General features: G+C 33.0%; 1 protein-coding gene across 2 annotated transcripts; it reads right to left on the bottom strand.

The window, feature by feature from the left end:
• Positions 1-4747: 4747 nt before the first annotated feature.
• LOC121247684 (coatomer subunit zeta-3-like) lies at positions 4748-10061 on the bottom strand. Of its 2 annotated transcripts, none has more exons than XM_041146090.1 (6): positions 9933-10061; positions 8560-8719; positions 6079-6226; positions 5902-5979; positions 5422-5506; positions 4748-5060 (listed from the first exon to the last, which is right to left on the bottom strand). In XM_041146090.1, the coding sequence occupies exons 1-6, from the start codon at positions 9939-9941 to the stop codon at positions 5001-5003; spliced, it is 540 nt and encodes a 179-aa protein (XP_041002024.1). In that variant the 5' UTR covers positions 9942-10061; the 3' UTR covers positions 4748-5000. The 2 variants fall into 2 exon arrangements, with proteins under 2 accessions (XP_041002024.1, XP_041002025.1); XM_041146091.1 differs by lacking the exon at positions 9933-10061 and adding an exon at positions 9016-9330 and having other exon boundaries at positions 4898-5060.
• Positions 10062-16955: the final 6894 nt, after the last annotated feature.

The raw sequence follows: 16955 nt of genomic DNA, 5'->3' as shown, positions 1-16955 counted from the left end.
GCTTATAAATACTTTTTAATTAGATTATTTAATGTCTCGACAGATGATGAAAGAATAATTATTAAAACAATGATGAATATTGCTTCTATTTTTTTTTTTCCAAATAGAAGATCAATGTCACTTTTTAAATATGAGTAATATTAAGTACAGTCGTGGAGTATGTAAACGCCGCACAATCTTTTTAAAAAGAATAAAATTTATTATTAAAAATTTTATTTTTTATCACGTGAGTCACATATTTACTAACCTTTTTTTAAAAGAATTAAGCGGTACTTGTACATTCTACGATTGTAAATATCATTTCTCTTTAAATATTATATCAATAGCATGTAGGGATAAATATTAAGTGTACAGAGATATCTGGGTGTACAGAAAAAATAAAACTACAATGAAATTATTATACACGGTAGCTTTGAACATGTTTTGTTTGGATAATTTGAATATCTTAAATCATCTGTAAATAGTAATAAAATAATATAAAAATATAATAGAACAATTATATCTCCAAACAATCATTATCCACACACTAGCACTAATTTTGAAAATTACATATTTGTTAGTTGATTTAAATAACAACCTGATCCACACCATTGATATTACGTAATTTGATTTGTACACAGATTTAATTTTAATTTTTTTGAAGTCAAAATATATTATGTCAATAATTTTAAGAGTCTCCTCCAAAACCTACGCTTAAATGTTGAACTGAATTGAGTTGAGATGATAAAATATTGTTAGAATATTATTTTTTAATATTATTATTATTTTGAGATTTGAAAAGTTGAATTGTTTATTATATTTTATATTATAATTTAAAAAAATTATAATGATGAGTTGAGATGAATTTAAAAACCAAACGAAATCTTAATCTAATTAATCTTATTTAGTTGAAGTAGACAACAAGTATGGGCATCAAATTATATATAATACAATGTGTGATTAAAAAAATATATGATAATGCGGCTTGGTTGACGCGTCATGAGCCCTTGACCACCTCTGTTTCCATAATGTATGTATGACGTGTTCTGGTGGTCAATTCGGAATGGGAAGCGTATGGAACAATATAAATATAAAAAGTGTAACGATATATTCATAATATTTTATATAATATATTATATAATAATGTGTTAGATGAGAGATATTTTTATAAAATATTTTATAAAATAAATATAATTTTATAAAAATATTTTTCATTTGTACAATGTGTTATACAAAATATTGTGAGTAAATTATTTTTCATATAAAAAACACATATTGTAAAACATATTTTTAATGAACGCCGTCACTTTCACGACTATATACGATTGTAATTTTCATGTATTTATTTTTAAAATAATTAATTAAATTTAAAATTTATACGAAAAATTTAAATTTTTAATAATAAATCTCATATTTAAAAAAAAAATGAATCAATGAAATTTACACACATTAAAATTATATTAAACATTACTCAATAACAATTATCAATTGATTCATAGTTCAATCGGTATATTCTCTTTTATAATAAAAAATTAGAGGGTTGATTATAATCCCATAAAGGATTTTTTTTTTTTTATAAAAATAAAAAATAGAGATATAAATCTTAAATATAATCACCTAGGTGTTTACTATGTTACCATAAGATTATGAGTACGGCTAGGGTCACAAAAGTGGTCCCGAGGATTTCGAAGTGCAAAATGTTTTTTTTTTTATAATTTTTTTCAAGCATTTTTTAAAGTCCCTTTAAGCATTTACAAAAAAAAAAAAAAAGACAAAATTCCTTAACAAAACTTATTTAAAAACAATTCCTTAACAATTAAGCAAGTAAAAAAAAAAAAAAAAGAATCGGTAGCTTTTGTCGGGATGCATTATCAGTAGATGCATTATTTTCCGTCCGGTTTGTATTCGCAATCCATCTCAATTCATCTCAATTTATCTCATTACTATTCATTATTATTCATCAACTTTAATTTATAAATCTCATTATTATTTATAACTCATCTCATTATTATTCACAATCTATCTCAACTCATTTTAATTTATTTTAGAATCTAAACGACACCGATTACAAGTGACACGAGGCAAAATAAAAAATAAAAAAACTGACGACAGAATTTCAAGGAAAATGTTTGGAAAATGTTAACATTGGTATCTGAAAATTGTTTTCTGGGGGACATCATCGGTGTTGGGAATATTATTAGGATTTGATTGACTTGTAAATTACCTGTTACATAATATTGGGTTATTTTTTCTAATAATAATCGTTATTTTTTCAACCAATGAAAATGCGATTTGCCCAATAAACGTGTTTCAAACTCGTCTGATATTTCTTATTACGTGACAAGATTTTCATTTTATTTTTTTCCTTTTCTTCTGGCTCTGAAACGCGGTTTGATTTTTCATATTTTTTTGGCATAATTAAAGGATCCTAATTGGACATTATATGGTATTGCATGATTTAGATACCTGCACTAAGATTCCACAATTTTTTTTTTTTTTAAAGAAAACTGTTATTATTAATTCATCAAAATAATTTACATCCATGTGCGGATACGTGCAGAAATATCTTAATAGTAATCATTATCTCATAAACCAGTTAATGAATTTGGAGCTCTATCAATATACTATTTATTTTTGTAATTGGTATAATCTTCACTACTATTAATATTCTCTAGAAATAAACGTTCAAGAGACTGCACTATACCTGAACAAAGAGTCAACCTCACCTTTTATAGAAAAATATAACTTAACTTTTACATACAAACATAAAAAAAAATGAATTTTTTTATTTTTATTTTTACTAAACAATAAGAAAGACACTAGATTTCGCATTTGATTTAACATTTGTGGCCGTTTTATTTATTTAATTTATTATTTTGCCGATATATGCCATGTCAATCAACGCAGAGTACAAGATTTTATAAAAGTCTTTCTAAATTTATTGCCTTCCAATTTAATTATTCAACAACCCCCCCCCCCCCCCCCCCCCCCCCCCCCCCCCCCCCAAACCAAAAATGAATTTTCAAAATTAACGGCACGTATTAAAAATATTAAAAGACCTGGACCATGTTTACTCTTTAGTTTAATATTATTTTAAAAAATCCAATAAATTGAATTGCAAATTCTGTCTTCACAATAAAATCACCAATTTTTTTTTAAATGTCATTTATTTATTTCTTTCTTAATTTAAAAAAATATAGGAAATACCCAAAAATGATATTCTATAGCATAATAATATCCTTATTCCTTAGAAAAACTTTTAGAGTAGAGTTTTCTTAATTTTTTGAGTTTCGAGATGGTAAATAATGATAGTATGCCTCCTCAATTTGCTCTCTCAGTTTGACTGCTCATATATTTAATTATTTTTTCTTAATGATTAAGGAAATGACTATTAGTTTATTAATATTTTTTTATTTTTTAAAAATTTTTAAATTTGTTTAAAGAATATTTGAAATAAAAAGCAAAAAAAAAAAAAAAAAAACAATTTGCACTAGACAATATATAAAGTGGGCACATAGAGACGACAGAGTAGCGCCACTCTTATTAAAACATTATTGATCAAGATATGCTGTTTAAACCTAACTTGTTAGTCCATTAGTGGTAGGGTTTCACATTGGTCAAAATAATAATAATAATAATGACTTGCTACCACCGTCAACATTTATTTTGTTCATTTAGAACACCATTGAAAAATTATATTAAATAAGAAATTGTTCTTCCTTTTCCTTGCTTCTTCATTATAGTCTTATATTTGAATCTCTCCCTGAATCATACGTCTTTGAAAATACATGCAAATAGATTGAATAAGTTTGAGGACTTTCCAAATGATATTTTTCTATTTTACAGTGGGAAATCCTGTAAATTCATTCAAAACTGTCCACTCTCATTATTATATTTTTATTCTTTGACCAGAAATTGATAAAAAAAAAATATCTAAAACGTTCTGTTCTAGATAACACGTTAAGGTAACATGCATGTAGCTTCTGCCTACCGATACTCGTAAATAATAAAATATGCTGCAGTCTTTTTCCCCTAAATTACACTTTATTCTTTTAAATTATTAATTTTTTTTTTTATCTTCAAACATTTTATAATTCATTTATTTTTAAGATTATATAACTTCATTTACTTTTTATCCGTCTAATGATCAGTTAAAACGAATAAATAATAATGTATTTTAATTTGATAATTTAGCGAAAATATGAATGGATAATGTGTGATTCTATTTATTTATTTCATTTTATTTTTTACGTGGAATCTTCTTTCTTTCTAAAATTCCAAAATCTTCAAAAGACGCGGACGGCAGACGAAATACGCAAACGCAAACATGTCGGCTTCCACGACTCGCTTCCACGGTTTGACTCGGACCCTGGGTTTTCAAATTTTCCACACGTGCGAACCGCTTCTGACATTCCAGAAGGGGACCCAAAAATGCGGCAAAGGTGCGAGTATACGCGTGACACGACGCGCCCACAATTAGAACCTGTTTTGATATTGAAATCGTTTCGTCCATCTCATCATTATAATTTTTTTAAATTTTCACATAAAATATAATAAATAATTAAATTTTTTTTAATCTTAAAACAATAATAATATTAAAAAATAATATTTTAATAATATTTTATTTAACTTTTAATTTTTATTTAAAATCATCCCATCTTATCTTAATTATTCAAAACGGAGCCTTAACGTGAACGCTGCATAAAGTAGAAAGTAGAAAACATCTCAAACACTTTCTTGACAAAGAAAGGAATTAAAGGTGTTTGGCTGGCAGGAAATGGAATCATTATTTATTTTGTTAGATCACGACACATTCTACAAGAAACAACTGATATTATTGAAGGAAAAGAGAAGATAGTGGGACAAAAAGAGAGGCCCCCCCAATTGCACCCATTCTTGTCGCCCCTATCAGCTAAACAAAGGAAAAAGAAGGAAATTTCGCAGCTGCAGAAGCTGAAATTTCAACAACCAAAAGAATCCAACTCAATCTGACAAATCCTCTGTGGTGTCGGCGGCATAAATCATTTGAGAAGGGATCTTGTCAAATGCTCACGTGCCGTGGCCCATGCTTGAGTTATAGTCTGCCATATTAACATTAAGAAGAAGAAAATATTAGGAAAGATACGAATTAGATTCTAGAAACCTAAAAGGACAAAGGCAACTTCTTCTAGCAGTTGGCTGTTGTTCCATCCTTTGTTTGTCCCCCCAAAAGACAAAGTGAAAAAATGGAGTTGGTGTCAGAGTGGGATGACATTGATTAGGCATCTGATATAAGTAAGAATTTAAAATCTGGAACTTCGGTAATATAATTTAAAATGGAGTTGGTGTCAGAGTGGGATGACATTGATCTCTCCTATTTCGTATAATTGAATAGGTTTAAGATCAACTAATTTTTTTACAAGTGGGGGGAACAACCAACAGAAAGATAGATAATTGCATTACTTGCTCAGACAATGGTGCGTCAGCTTCCATGCTCTGGGTCGCAACTTTTCCTGCAATGACACTGGCATCTGTTTCAAGTATCATCCTGCCAAATAGATAAAAGTTACCTTAATAAATAACACCTTCACTGATCGGAAGAATATGGTGGTGATTAGTTCTGTAATAAACCTATCATCAAGCTAGGGAAACAAACTTGCAGCTACAATCCTCCATAGAGAAGGGAGAATGGTGATGGATGCTATGGGTTCCATGGACAGTATTTTAACTCAAAAGAGAATAATGGTCCAATTTGGAAGTATACAGTCTATTCCTATCTGTTACTCATATCCATTTGATCGATCAGACTGATCTTACATTCATTATTTTATTTTTGCAGTACTGGTCTGAAATAAATTTTGGATGGTCAGAACAATGAACATGCAGAGAAGGATTAAGTGTGTATATACTGACTATGTGCAATACAAGAAGTGTGTTAAATACCCTCCATCAACAATCTCATCAAGGCATAAGAGAATGAGATCCAAGTTCTCAAGTGCCTCCATTTTGTCAACATTGTTCCTAAAACAAGAACATGCAAGAAATCATGAAACAGAAGCAAGTCAATAAAGTGCTTTACCATAATCAAGAAACAAATGCAAAATATATAACAAACAGTACCTCAAGAGAAGGGCAACTGCATCAAAGAATCCCTGAAGAACTGTGGCTAAGATGAGTTCATTTTCATCATCACCTCCAGTCACAAAGAAGTGCAGGTCCTGCACAAACTTGTAAATAACAATGTTGTTCTCGAACATAGCTATCTCCGCTGCAGATAATAATGTAGCAGTATAATCAGGTCTCAAGACATAACATCCCCTGGAATTATAATATTTTGTTTCTGTGTAGTGCCAGCTCGAGGAAACATTTCTGGTCAAGCAAAATTGATGAAAGCCATGATAGAATATCCCTATTATAACCAAAAGGCACATGTTTTTGGCCTTACTAACCTCTTGATGCTGATGAAAAAGATGATAATCTAATTAATCTCAAAACTTGGTGCAATTAGAAGTAAGATGCCAAAACCGGTACACATTTCTAAGTGCCAGTCGTATAAGGGTAACTGTTGTTAGCACAAAAAATCATAGAGAAAGTAAAGCAAGCAATGGAATAGAATGCCCTTGAAAGTTAGGGATGTTTTCATGTTCAACGGGAAAAATGCTAATCAGCACTCAGCCAAGTTTACTAAATAGAAAAAGTTATTAACTTACAACCTTTGCCTCCAGACTGTTCAAAGGAAAAATATATGTATGAGATCAATGATGGTGCTCAATTTTACAGTTCTAAGGATATAGTAAGCAATTGACCAAATGGCCGTGTACTATGTAGAGCAGACAAACTCGACTAATTGGGTATTCAATTCAATGAGGATGATTTTTGAGATGCATGACAACAAACAAAATCTTGGGAATAAAACGTGACGTGGGTCTTCTAGAAAAGAAGTATATATTGCAGCTGTGTGACGACTGAACTTGTTCAAGGTCTCAACATAGCATGGCAAGCATGGATTTACAAGTATGCACTGATGTTCTGGTTCTAAATTGATGTGAGGCACTCTTTTTTTTTTCTCTCAAATCTATAAAAGGAAGCTATTTAGTTAAAAGATTAAAGCTGCTTGCTAATTATGCTTAAGAACATAGTTCCCAGTTCGACAAAATATCAAGCAGTTTTTATCTCATATACATATATATATTTTATAAGTTTATCTCATATATATATATATGAGATATATATATATATATTGGCTTTATATCCCATTAACAAGGAGAGGTTTGCTGTGTGACTTGAGAACTTTTAATAAAACTTTGTTAGGAAAATGGCTTTGGAGATATCATTTGGAGGGGAGATCATTGTGGAAAGATATTATTGACGCTAGATATGGTATTGGGTTGGGTGGTTGGTGCTCTAATGAAGTGAGAGGGGGGTACGGTGTGGGATTATAGAAGTATATCAGGAAGGGGTGGCCATGCTTTGCAAATCAAATTCGTTTTGTAGTTAGGGAGGGCAATCGAATCAGATTTTGGCAGGACGTGTGGTGTGGAGATTAGGCATTGGAAAGAGTTTTTTTGGCTCTATACCGTATTGCAGCTAATAGGGAGGCCTCAGTGGCGGATGTGCGGTTATTTTCTCATGGTACGCACCAGTGGAATATTCTATTTAATAGGGATTTCCATGATTGAGAATTACCTAGTGTTTCAGTTTTTTTCAGCTTATTATATTCCACGGAGACTCCTATGGCACAACGAGATAGCTTGAAGTAGAGGTCTAATAATCATAGGATATGTACAGTTAAGGCATATTATAGCATCTTGACAACACAGCTTGACAATACTCCGTTCCCATGGAAGAATATTTGGAGATCTCGTGTGTCTTCTAAAGTAGTTTTTTTTGTTTGGAATGCTACTTTTGGGAAGATATTCACGGACAATTTGAGGAAGAGAGGTTGTGTATTGGTGGATTGGTGCTACATGTGTAAGAATAATGGAGAATCTGTGGACCATCTCTTATTACATTGTGAGGTAACAAGGACATTGTGGGATGAGATCTTTCAAAGGGTTTATGTTACTTGGGTTATGCCTATGAGGGTGGTGGATTTGTTGGGTTGTTGGACAAAGTTGCGAGGTTGTCAACAAGTGGCAGCAGCGTGGAAGATGATTCCGTTGTGCATTATGTGATGTATTTGAACGGAAAGGAATGCGCGTTGTTCTGAAGATAAGGAACGCATAATGACCGAGTTGAAGAATTTTTTTCTCCACACTCTAATGTGTTGGTTTTCCACTATTGTATTGCATCGGGACAATATTCAGAATTTCTTGTCTTTAATTTATCGTTTTTAGAGTGTATTTAGGAGCTCTTATGTATACTTCATGTGTACAAGAGTTATACCTTTTTCATTCGTATATATAATATCTATATTTTATTGATCAAAAAAAAAAAAAAAGGTTTGTTGTGTGACATCAAGAGATTTGTTGATGAATGTATATCACCAAGGATATGGCACCACACATCCTCGACAAAACTCGCCACCCTTCAGACCCTTATAAGAGTATAAACCATGTTGCAATCTGAAAAATTAGATAAAAGACATATATTGCAGCATACCTTCTGCCCGAGCATTAGACTTAAAAGTCTTAGTAAAAACAGATTTTTCAAAAGCTAACTTTGAACTATTTGTTGGCCAATCATCTGAGTAATACTTGACTGCTACACGCTTCCCTTCTGAGTCTAGAAGAAGAATGTTTTTTACTGAAGGAAATGATTCCTATAAAACACAAAACAACTAGATGAATAGAATAATATATCCCTTCATATTGCAGAGGCAGGCAGGCAGGCCTAAAACTTGACAAACAAAATATAGGGGAATAACAACAAAATTACTCAAAATCCCCTCCCCCTTCCCCTGAAACAAAAAAGCAGAACCAGAACTAGAACCAGCAACCCTGATGGATCAACTCACAATCCATTGGAGTAAGAGATTATGGCAGTAACTCTTTTTTCTAATATGCTTAATTTATATCAAAAGGCTGTAAGGCTAAGGGGTGGCAATGGAGAACCCACCATCAACTTCCCCCGCACCAGCAAGGCAAACCAAACTAGTGGAGTAACCCTCCACAATTCCCTGCAACTCTAGTGGCTCTAGACAGCGCATCAAACAGATCACCGTGCATTTGTTGCTGCAAGCGTGTGCATTTTTCCACCTAGTACACTTATTCCCATCATCCAATTACTCCTACCCCTATTAAGACAAAATTACACAAACTGACCTCAATCAACCACAACTTCCAAAATCAGACACAAAAACGTCCTAGCAAGGGTCATAAGGCCCTACGTTAACCAAAAATCCCCAAATGGCTAGCATTTCCAGGTCTACGCAGTAAGCCAAGAGTACCTCAAATACTACTATTCTTTACTTTATTATTATTTTTCACCTACTTTTACTACTATTAATTAGTTTTCACATATTTTTTACTACTATTCAATATTCTATTATTACTTTTTCACTATTATTCACAAACATTCTCAACACTTCTCAGCTATTTTCACTACCCAAACGGTATACGAACAATTCGTAAAACTTGAACGACATCAAACAGATCCATACATTAGATAGATCTGAACAAAATAAAATTTAAATACCACGAATTTTAGATCTACAGGCAATAACAAAGCAACACAACGAAATAAAAGAGTAGCATTAATGCTTACAACCTGTTTGGTTGCCAAGAAAACTATCGCTAATCTAATTTCTAGGCCACCTAAAACAATCCAAACTAGCTGTGCATACTGGTAAAACCTATGTACCGTATATAATTCCCGCCAATTAACGGATCTATCATAATGAAGTACACGGGGACTCTGTTTTGAGGTGCTCCGCCTTTTTTCTCTTTCATCCCATTTTCTCAGAACCAGATGAAGACTAAAAATCCAAAATGTATTGCTCTGAGATTCATAACATATGAGAAAGAGAGACTTACGAGAGCCATTGATGAAGGAAGATGTGATAATATTTTCAAATTTCAATACGTTTTTGGCGAACGCAACGAGCACGCTGACAGACCAGAAATACGCAGAAAAATGCTTAGAAAATTTAATTTATGTACTTACAGTCGTGCCTTCATACCATCGGCAAAAACTATTTTTTAAGTCAACAAAATTAAAAATATTCGGTCACAAAAAAATATTTATAAAAATAAATTCTTAAATTGATATATTGTATTATAAATATGATATATTATATTAAATTATATAATTTTGTAAATTTATTTTCAAAAAAATTGTTAGATTTACAAAATAATTCACAAACTTACCAAGATAGGACAAGTTGTAAATATTCTTTGGTAGACATAACAGTTCTCTAACAAATATATCCATCTACAAAGGAATTTTATAAAAAAAGACTTACAAACTTATAACTTGATATGATACATTAATTTGTAAAATATTATTTAATATAAAATAGATCTTAATTATTATATTAAGTCATATTTATTTATAATTGACATTTTTATAAGGCCATTTTGCATATCTAACCTTATCTTTTATCAAACAGAGAAATCTTCATTTTACTCTAAATAAATAAATAAACTAATATTCATCTTTTTTAATTTATAAGTGAAGTTAAAAGGATCTTATGCAATTTAGTCCATTAACGTAGTATGACATTTTTCTCGCGCTAATAGATCATTAGCTGAAGTTTCTTTCTTTATTTTATTTTTCCCTTCTACGCATTTTTCGCTATCATACTAGAATCTGGATCTGACCATACTATTGTCCATTTTGAAAAGAGATGATATTTGTTGTATTAGGATATGTAAGTTCAACATGCTTATTTTTAAAAATAAATATATCATTCACATAACTTATAACATATTTTAAAATTATTGTAAGAGGATTTTTCCCTCACTCATTAGTCTATTAGGTGCTTGGTTGAGAGTAATGAACTTCGTCCCGATACCCAACCCTAGTGTCCAAACTTGCCCACGAAGTAATTTGCCTACAAGAGAAAGTAAATAATGATGGCTGATGTGACGGTCATGCCTAACGCTGCTCGGCCGCATCCCACTCATGGGGACTCATATAGGGCAGAACAGGAAAGACAGATAACCTCTGATCTTCTGACAAGGGAACATCGACGGACGGCCAACAGAGCCTGCAGAATAAAGCGATCAGGAAGCCACGTTGCATTAATGATACCGTCGTAGAGGCACACCACATTTAAATGAATCTGACAAAATGAATAATAAAAAAGATATGGCCTCCACAGGAGGTAGGCATGATCTGTCCCCCTAGACTCTCGATATAAATAGCAATCCAAGTACGAAAAAACTCTCTAGACTTTCTCATTATTTCAAAACTTCCAAATACTCTATTGATTTTACCTTCGGAGACTCCCCAGCCTCAAGGCCGGTCTCTCCCAACTTCTTTCTTTTTCGTTTTTGTATGTCCAGTTTTGAAGTTTCGAGTTGTTAGAATTGGTACAAAGACATACGAAACATGAAGTTAACAACTATATCTAACATTAGTCGGATGAAAATTATGTGAAAGCTATTATTTATTGATTGTGACTTCAAACACCATGCAAACCTTGTTTGATATCGCACGCATCGGCAAAGATGTCAAACTGTAAGTATCAGAGAAACTAAAAACTTCACAAGAGATGACAATTGAACCCTCTTTCCTGCGACTCCATCCTTGCTTTGCCTGCAGAATTGGATGGTTTTCGTAGCTCTTCTCCTCCCCATCCGCTCTAGTGGCTTGTGTGTCCGATGGATGAGCTTTCCTCTTGCAGTCTTCTGTTGGGATGCTTTATTTGTTTCATTATTTGTGGCGATAATCTCTTGTTTTCTAGTATTTTTCTGTCAGTCTGGTTTAGGAAGGAGATAGAGATAAAAGATGGGAGAGAGATCAGAGAGAGCTCGGGAGTAATTCACAGAAGGGAAAGTAAGGAAGTCTGCCTCGTTTGTTTGTTTTTGTAGATAAGACGAGATTGAATGAGATGAGATAAGTTGAGATGAAAATTGAAAATTGAATAAAATATTATTAGAATATATTTTATTATTTTTATTTTTATTTTAAAATTTAAAAAAATTGAATTATTTATTTTATTTTATGTAAAAATTTAAAAAAATTATAATAATAAGATGAGATAAATTTAAAAATTTTATAAAAATAAACGACACCTCATCAGTCAACGAGTCAAGGGTGCTTAGTAGATCAGTTGGGTTCCAGGGGCTAAATTATCTTATTTAGTATTATTGTATTTTCATTTTCATAGCAGATGGTAGTTTACTATCTTAATGTTCTTTTTATTTATAATTCCTAGTATGTCCTTTTAGCTGTCAAAATTTCATTTGCCTGAACCACGCTGGTCAGGTTTTGGTTAATTGTCATCGCTATGGTGAACATTAATATAACATGAATGAGTAATAAATATTGTGGGAGTTTTTATGCAAAAAGTAATAGACAGTTATTTCTTCATTCTCTATCGTCTTCTGCTTCTTCCGTGAACTTCTGGAGGTTCTCACTCTCTAAGTGAGAAAATTCACTATCAATATTATTTTGGGTAATAGAAGTGTTACATTTTCCTTTTCATCCTGCAAAAACAAAAACATTCTCTCATGCGCTCAAAGAACCTTTTTTTGGGAATAAAAGCAAATTTTCAACAACCAATACAGCGTTGAAATCCTCACGGTTTCTCTTAAAATCTCCTGCTAACACCCATCCACCCACACGGACGCACAATGTACTGCTATTGCTAGCTACTGCTCAAATAACTATGGAAATGGTCCGTTTCTTCTTTGTAAAATCGTGACATGCGATCATGTGTTGTCCTTGAAAGTTGCTGCACGGATCTCAAGAGGGTGGGAAGCAGTTTTTGGATTCTCTTTGTATCCTGGTTGAGGATGAATGTTGGGGTCTCCCACTTTGTTTATTATTGTATTCTGTAACTGTTAAATATATCTATAATATGTTTGTTTATGATAAAAAAAAGCTTAACATCTCAAGAAAAAGTTGGTAACCACTTTGTGGTGCATGCTTTAATTTAGACCGAGATGTTATGGCTAGATGCCTTGCTAGGATTAAAACATGATAAATACTGAAAATAAAAAGATTATACAAAAATAATCTCACGTGCAAACTTGTGTGATTTGACGTGATTCGTTAGATTATAAAATTATTCTTATTATAAAGTAGATTTGACGAATCACATAAAATTATAAATTTATATTATTATTTTTATATAATTCCTTTATAGCTATAATACTCGTTATCTTAAAATATTAGCCTAAAAAATAGTAGATTTTATCATTTTGGAGCTAAAAATGGAAACGAGTTGGCAGACCAACCCCTGCTCGAAAGCGATTACAGCTGTGGGAATTCAATAACCACTGAAAATATTTAATTTGGTAAGAAATATTAGATACAAGCTTAGAATATAAAAGTCATGCGTATTTTTTTAAAAAAAAGTATAATCTATCAATAAAAAATAGATTTTTTCCACGTGAGATGAGATTTTTTTTTTTTTTTTTTTTGGGTTCTTTAGTTTTGATGCATCTCCTCTTTGGAACTTAGAGATCTCTATCTTTCTGTAATGGATGTCAACAGGCAAAATTCCCCCTGAAAAAAGCCAACAAGAAATTGAATGTAAAGGGAATAAAAGAGTGTGGCTAATCATTGGCGTCGAAGTCTGAATGCTTGCTGCAAAAGTATTGAGCATTCCAGACATTAAAAAACGTCGTTTCATATAGTTTTTATTCTTCAGTTGCAATTAGATGGGACCCACTCAACCTAACACGTTGTGTTTGGAAGATGAACTTAACTCAACTCATCTCAAATTAATCATTATGAGATCTACTACTTTTTTAATTTTCAATAAAAAAATTAAACATATCTCAGTATATTTCATACATTTAAACCTAAAAAATTAAATACATATTAACTTAAAAAAGTTAAATTCATTTTAATGAGATTCACAAAATATTATTATTTATAATTTAATTCAATTTATCTCAACGTCTAAATGCAGCTGAAAGTTTTCAAACAGCATATAGCGTTGAAAAACAGTTTGAAGCTGATTCTTCTGGTGGATGAAAAACAGTATAATTGACAAACAAAATAGCTTGGTTTTCTTGATAGGCTGAATGCATGACATTGCAGGGCACAAACTTAGGTCACTCGAGAAAAATAATAAAACAATAAAAAGTTACAATATTCAGCTCGAACATGCATGGGTGCCAATCATTCATCTGTTCAACTAAAACGTAAAAACTCATGGTTTGCTTGTATAAGAACATCCCGCAATAGTGTAGCATGTCTTAGCTAATAAATTTTAAGGCGTAGTTTGAAGAAATTCATTATTATTTATTATTTTATTATTAATTTTTACTCATTATTTATTATTATTATTTCCACTATTAATTACAGAATGCTTAAAAATATCTTATTACCCAAATGTAACCTGACAAGACGAGGAAATATGAAGAATAATGCTAAATATAAGTCTTGCTATTTAACGTAGACATTATATATCTTTATTTTCGTGGTGGATCTCTTTTTTTTTTTTTTTGGCTTGATTGCTTATCAAATTATTTTCCAAACCATGAAAGCTTGCTTGATTTTTATTTTCCTTGCGCATGAATCATGTGGTTTTACCCCCATAAAAAGAGAAAAAGACACCACCTTCATAAATACAGTACTCCATCATTGATCATACACACAATAAAACATATTTGATTGATCAAACTAACCACCAAGCATGAGCAAAACGAGCAAAGAGAGCAAAACAAAGCAAACAAAGCCATAAAAAAGCAAAAAAGTGTCTGAAAAAGCTCGATCATCGCTTAGTCCACAATCCTTTCCCAAAAAGCACACACAATTCAACCTTAAATATATATTAATGGAAGAAGATGAAGACATGCATCCACCATTTTGGATACAAACCACCGACACGCCCCGCAGTCGCCACCGCACATCGTCTCGCTTCCTGAACTCCGGCCTTCTCCTCCTACTTTTGTTAGTCATTGCCCTTTTCTTTTTCTTCGTAGTAATCCCTTCGTTTCTTTCTTTCACCTCGCAAATATTCAGACCACATTTAGGGTTCGTTTGATTATCAAACTCATCTTAACTCATCATTACAATTTTTTCAAATCTCAACATAAAATATAATAAACAATTCAACTTTTTCAAATTTTAAAATAATAATAATATTAAAAAATAATATTCTAACAATATTTTATCATCACAACTCAACTCAACTCAACTCACTTCAACATCCAAACACACCCTAAGTGAAGAAAAGCTGGGACTCCCTGATCAATCTAGTTCTCGTTCTTTTCGCCATTGCTTGCGGATTCCTCAGCAGAAACACAAACAACAACAGCAACAACGAAACGAGCTCCTACGAAGATCCAAGCATTCTAAACGCATCGCTAGAGGCTAACAAGTCGAATCCATCAACCCCACATCGATGGTACGAATTATATGCATATCGGAGTACGGCTGGCCATAACAATAATAACCCGATGATCAATAGGTTAAGGAGCAGCAGTTCGTACCCTGATCTGGGTCAAGAGTCTGCATGGGTAACCGTAGATGAACGGGGGCGATTCTACGATGATGCCCAAGTTAGTGGTCATCGGTTTCCGGGCTCGGATCAAGTGCATTACCGCCATTCTCGGCGAGAGCCTCAAGCAGAAGGAGAAGAAGAAGAAGAAAACTCGGAGACGAAGACTATAGAGGTGGACACTTTTGTAGTCTATACAGAGGAATTTTCGTCAAATTCACCTCCGCCACCGCTACCTCGGGCTCCTAGGCCTCCGTCCCCACCTCAAAAGCCACCCAAGTTGGTTAAGCGCAGAGCAAAGAGAACATCATATCAAGCTCTTGGTGATCAATACCACCGTGAAAAGATTGAAAACCTGGGAAAAAATTATTCAGCGGAAGCCAAGAATCTTCAACCCCTACAGTCACCACCACCACCGCCATTGTTTCAACATACGGAAGAAACGAGCACTGGCGGCAAGAATGAGAAGAAGAGGTCTTCAGGAGGCTCTTCTGGAGCCAAAGATTTCTTGAGCTCGCTGAGGAGGAGGAAGAAGAAACAAAGACAGGAGTGTCGAAAATTTCGACATTATACTAGAACCCCAACCTACTTCCTATCTTCCTTTATACCCACCATCATCGCCCCCTCCGCCTCCTTCGTCAGTGTTTCAACAACCAAGACTGGAAGAGGGCCAAGGCAGTGCGAGCAGCATCAACAACCAAGTCTGGAAGAGGGCCTATTACGGCCTGTAAACCTCCGCTGCCAGTTAAGACAAACAGTTTCAATTGTGGCAACGGAAACCTGAGATCCGGTAATGAGTCTCCACTGGTTCCGATACCTCCGTCACTGCCGCCGTTCAAAATGCGGGGCTGGAAGTTTGTGGTGCATGGTGACTTTGTTAGGACTAAAAGCAATACTAGCTCACGAAGCGTTTCTCAGGACTTAGATGATGCTGGGGAGGGTAATTCTTCGAGTGGCGCAGCTGGGAAGGACGGTCGAGTTCCAACGACGATGCCGATGCTCTGTCCGAGCCCGGATGTTAACACCAAAACTGATACCTTCATTGCAAAGTTTAGAGCTGGTTTGAAGTTGGAGAAGATGAATTCCATCAATGAGAGGCAAGGCAGGGGTAGATTCAATACAGAACCACGACAAAGCCCAGATGCAGAAACCGTACAAGTAACAGGCCCAAGTTAGAGTTTGAAGTTGAAATGGCTGGACTGTTTTTGCTTTCGATTGTCCTTTTCGTTTTGTTTTTCTTTATTTTCAGCTAGAGCTATTCTATTCTTGAGCTGTTGTATAGAGTATACCATTCACGTCATCTAAATAATAAAATTTAATTTATAAAATCTAAATTTAAAAATATATCTAACAAATTAAATTATACCAGATAAAACACTTTTTTAAATATGTTCTACACACCGACTTAAAAATATATTAATTATTTTTTTTGTCT

This window comes from Juglans microcarpa x Juglans regia, chromosome 1S (genome assembly GCF_004785595.1).
Source record: "Juglans microcarpa x Juglans regia isolate MS1-56 chromosome 1S, Jm3101_v1.0, whole genome shotgun sequence".
Taxonomy (NCBI): domain Eukaryota; kingdom Viridiplantae; phylum Streptophyta; class Magnoliopsida; order Fagales; family Juglandaceae; genus Juglans; species Juglans microcarpa x Juglans regia.
This window is presented reverse-complemented; position numbering and strand designations above follow the sequence as displayed.

What these genes read in the sequence shown, in the direction of transcription:
- LOC121247684 (XM_041146090.1), bottom strand. An exon ending in GCAGTTGCCCTTCTCTTGAG is followed by an intron (nt 5,980 to 6,078) that starts GTACTGTTTGTT and finishes TTCTTGTTTTAG; the next exon opens with GAACAATGTTGACAAAATGG. An exon ending in ACGCACCATTGTCTGAGCAA is followed by an intron (nt 5,061 to 5,421) that starts GTAATGCAATTA and finishes TTAATATGGCAG; the next exon opens with ACTATAACTCAAGCATGGGC.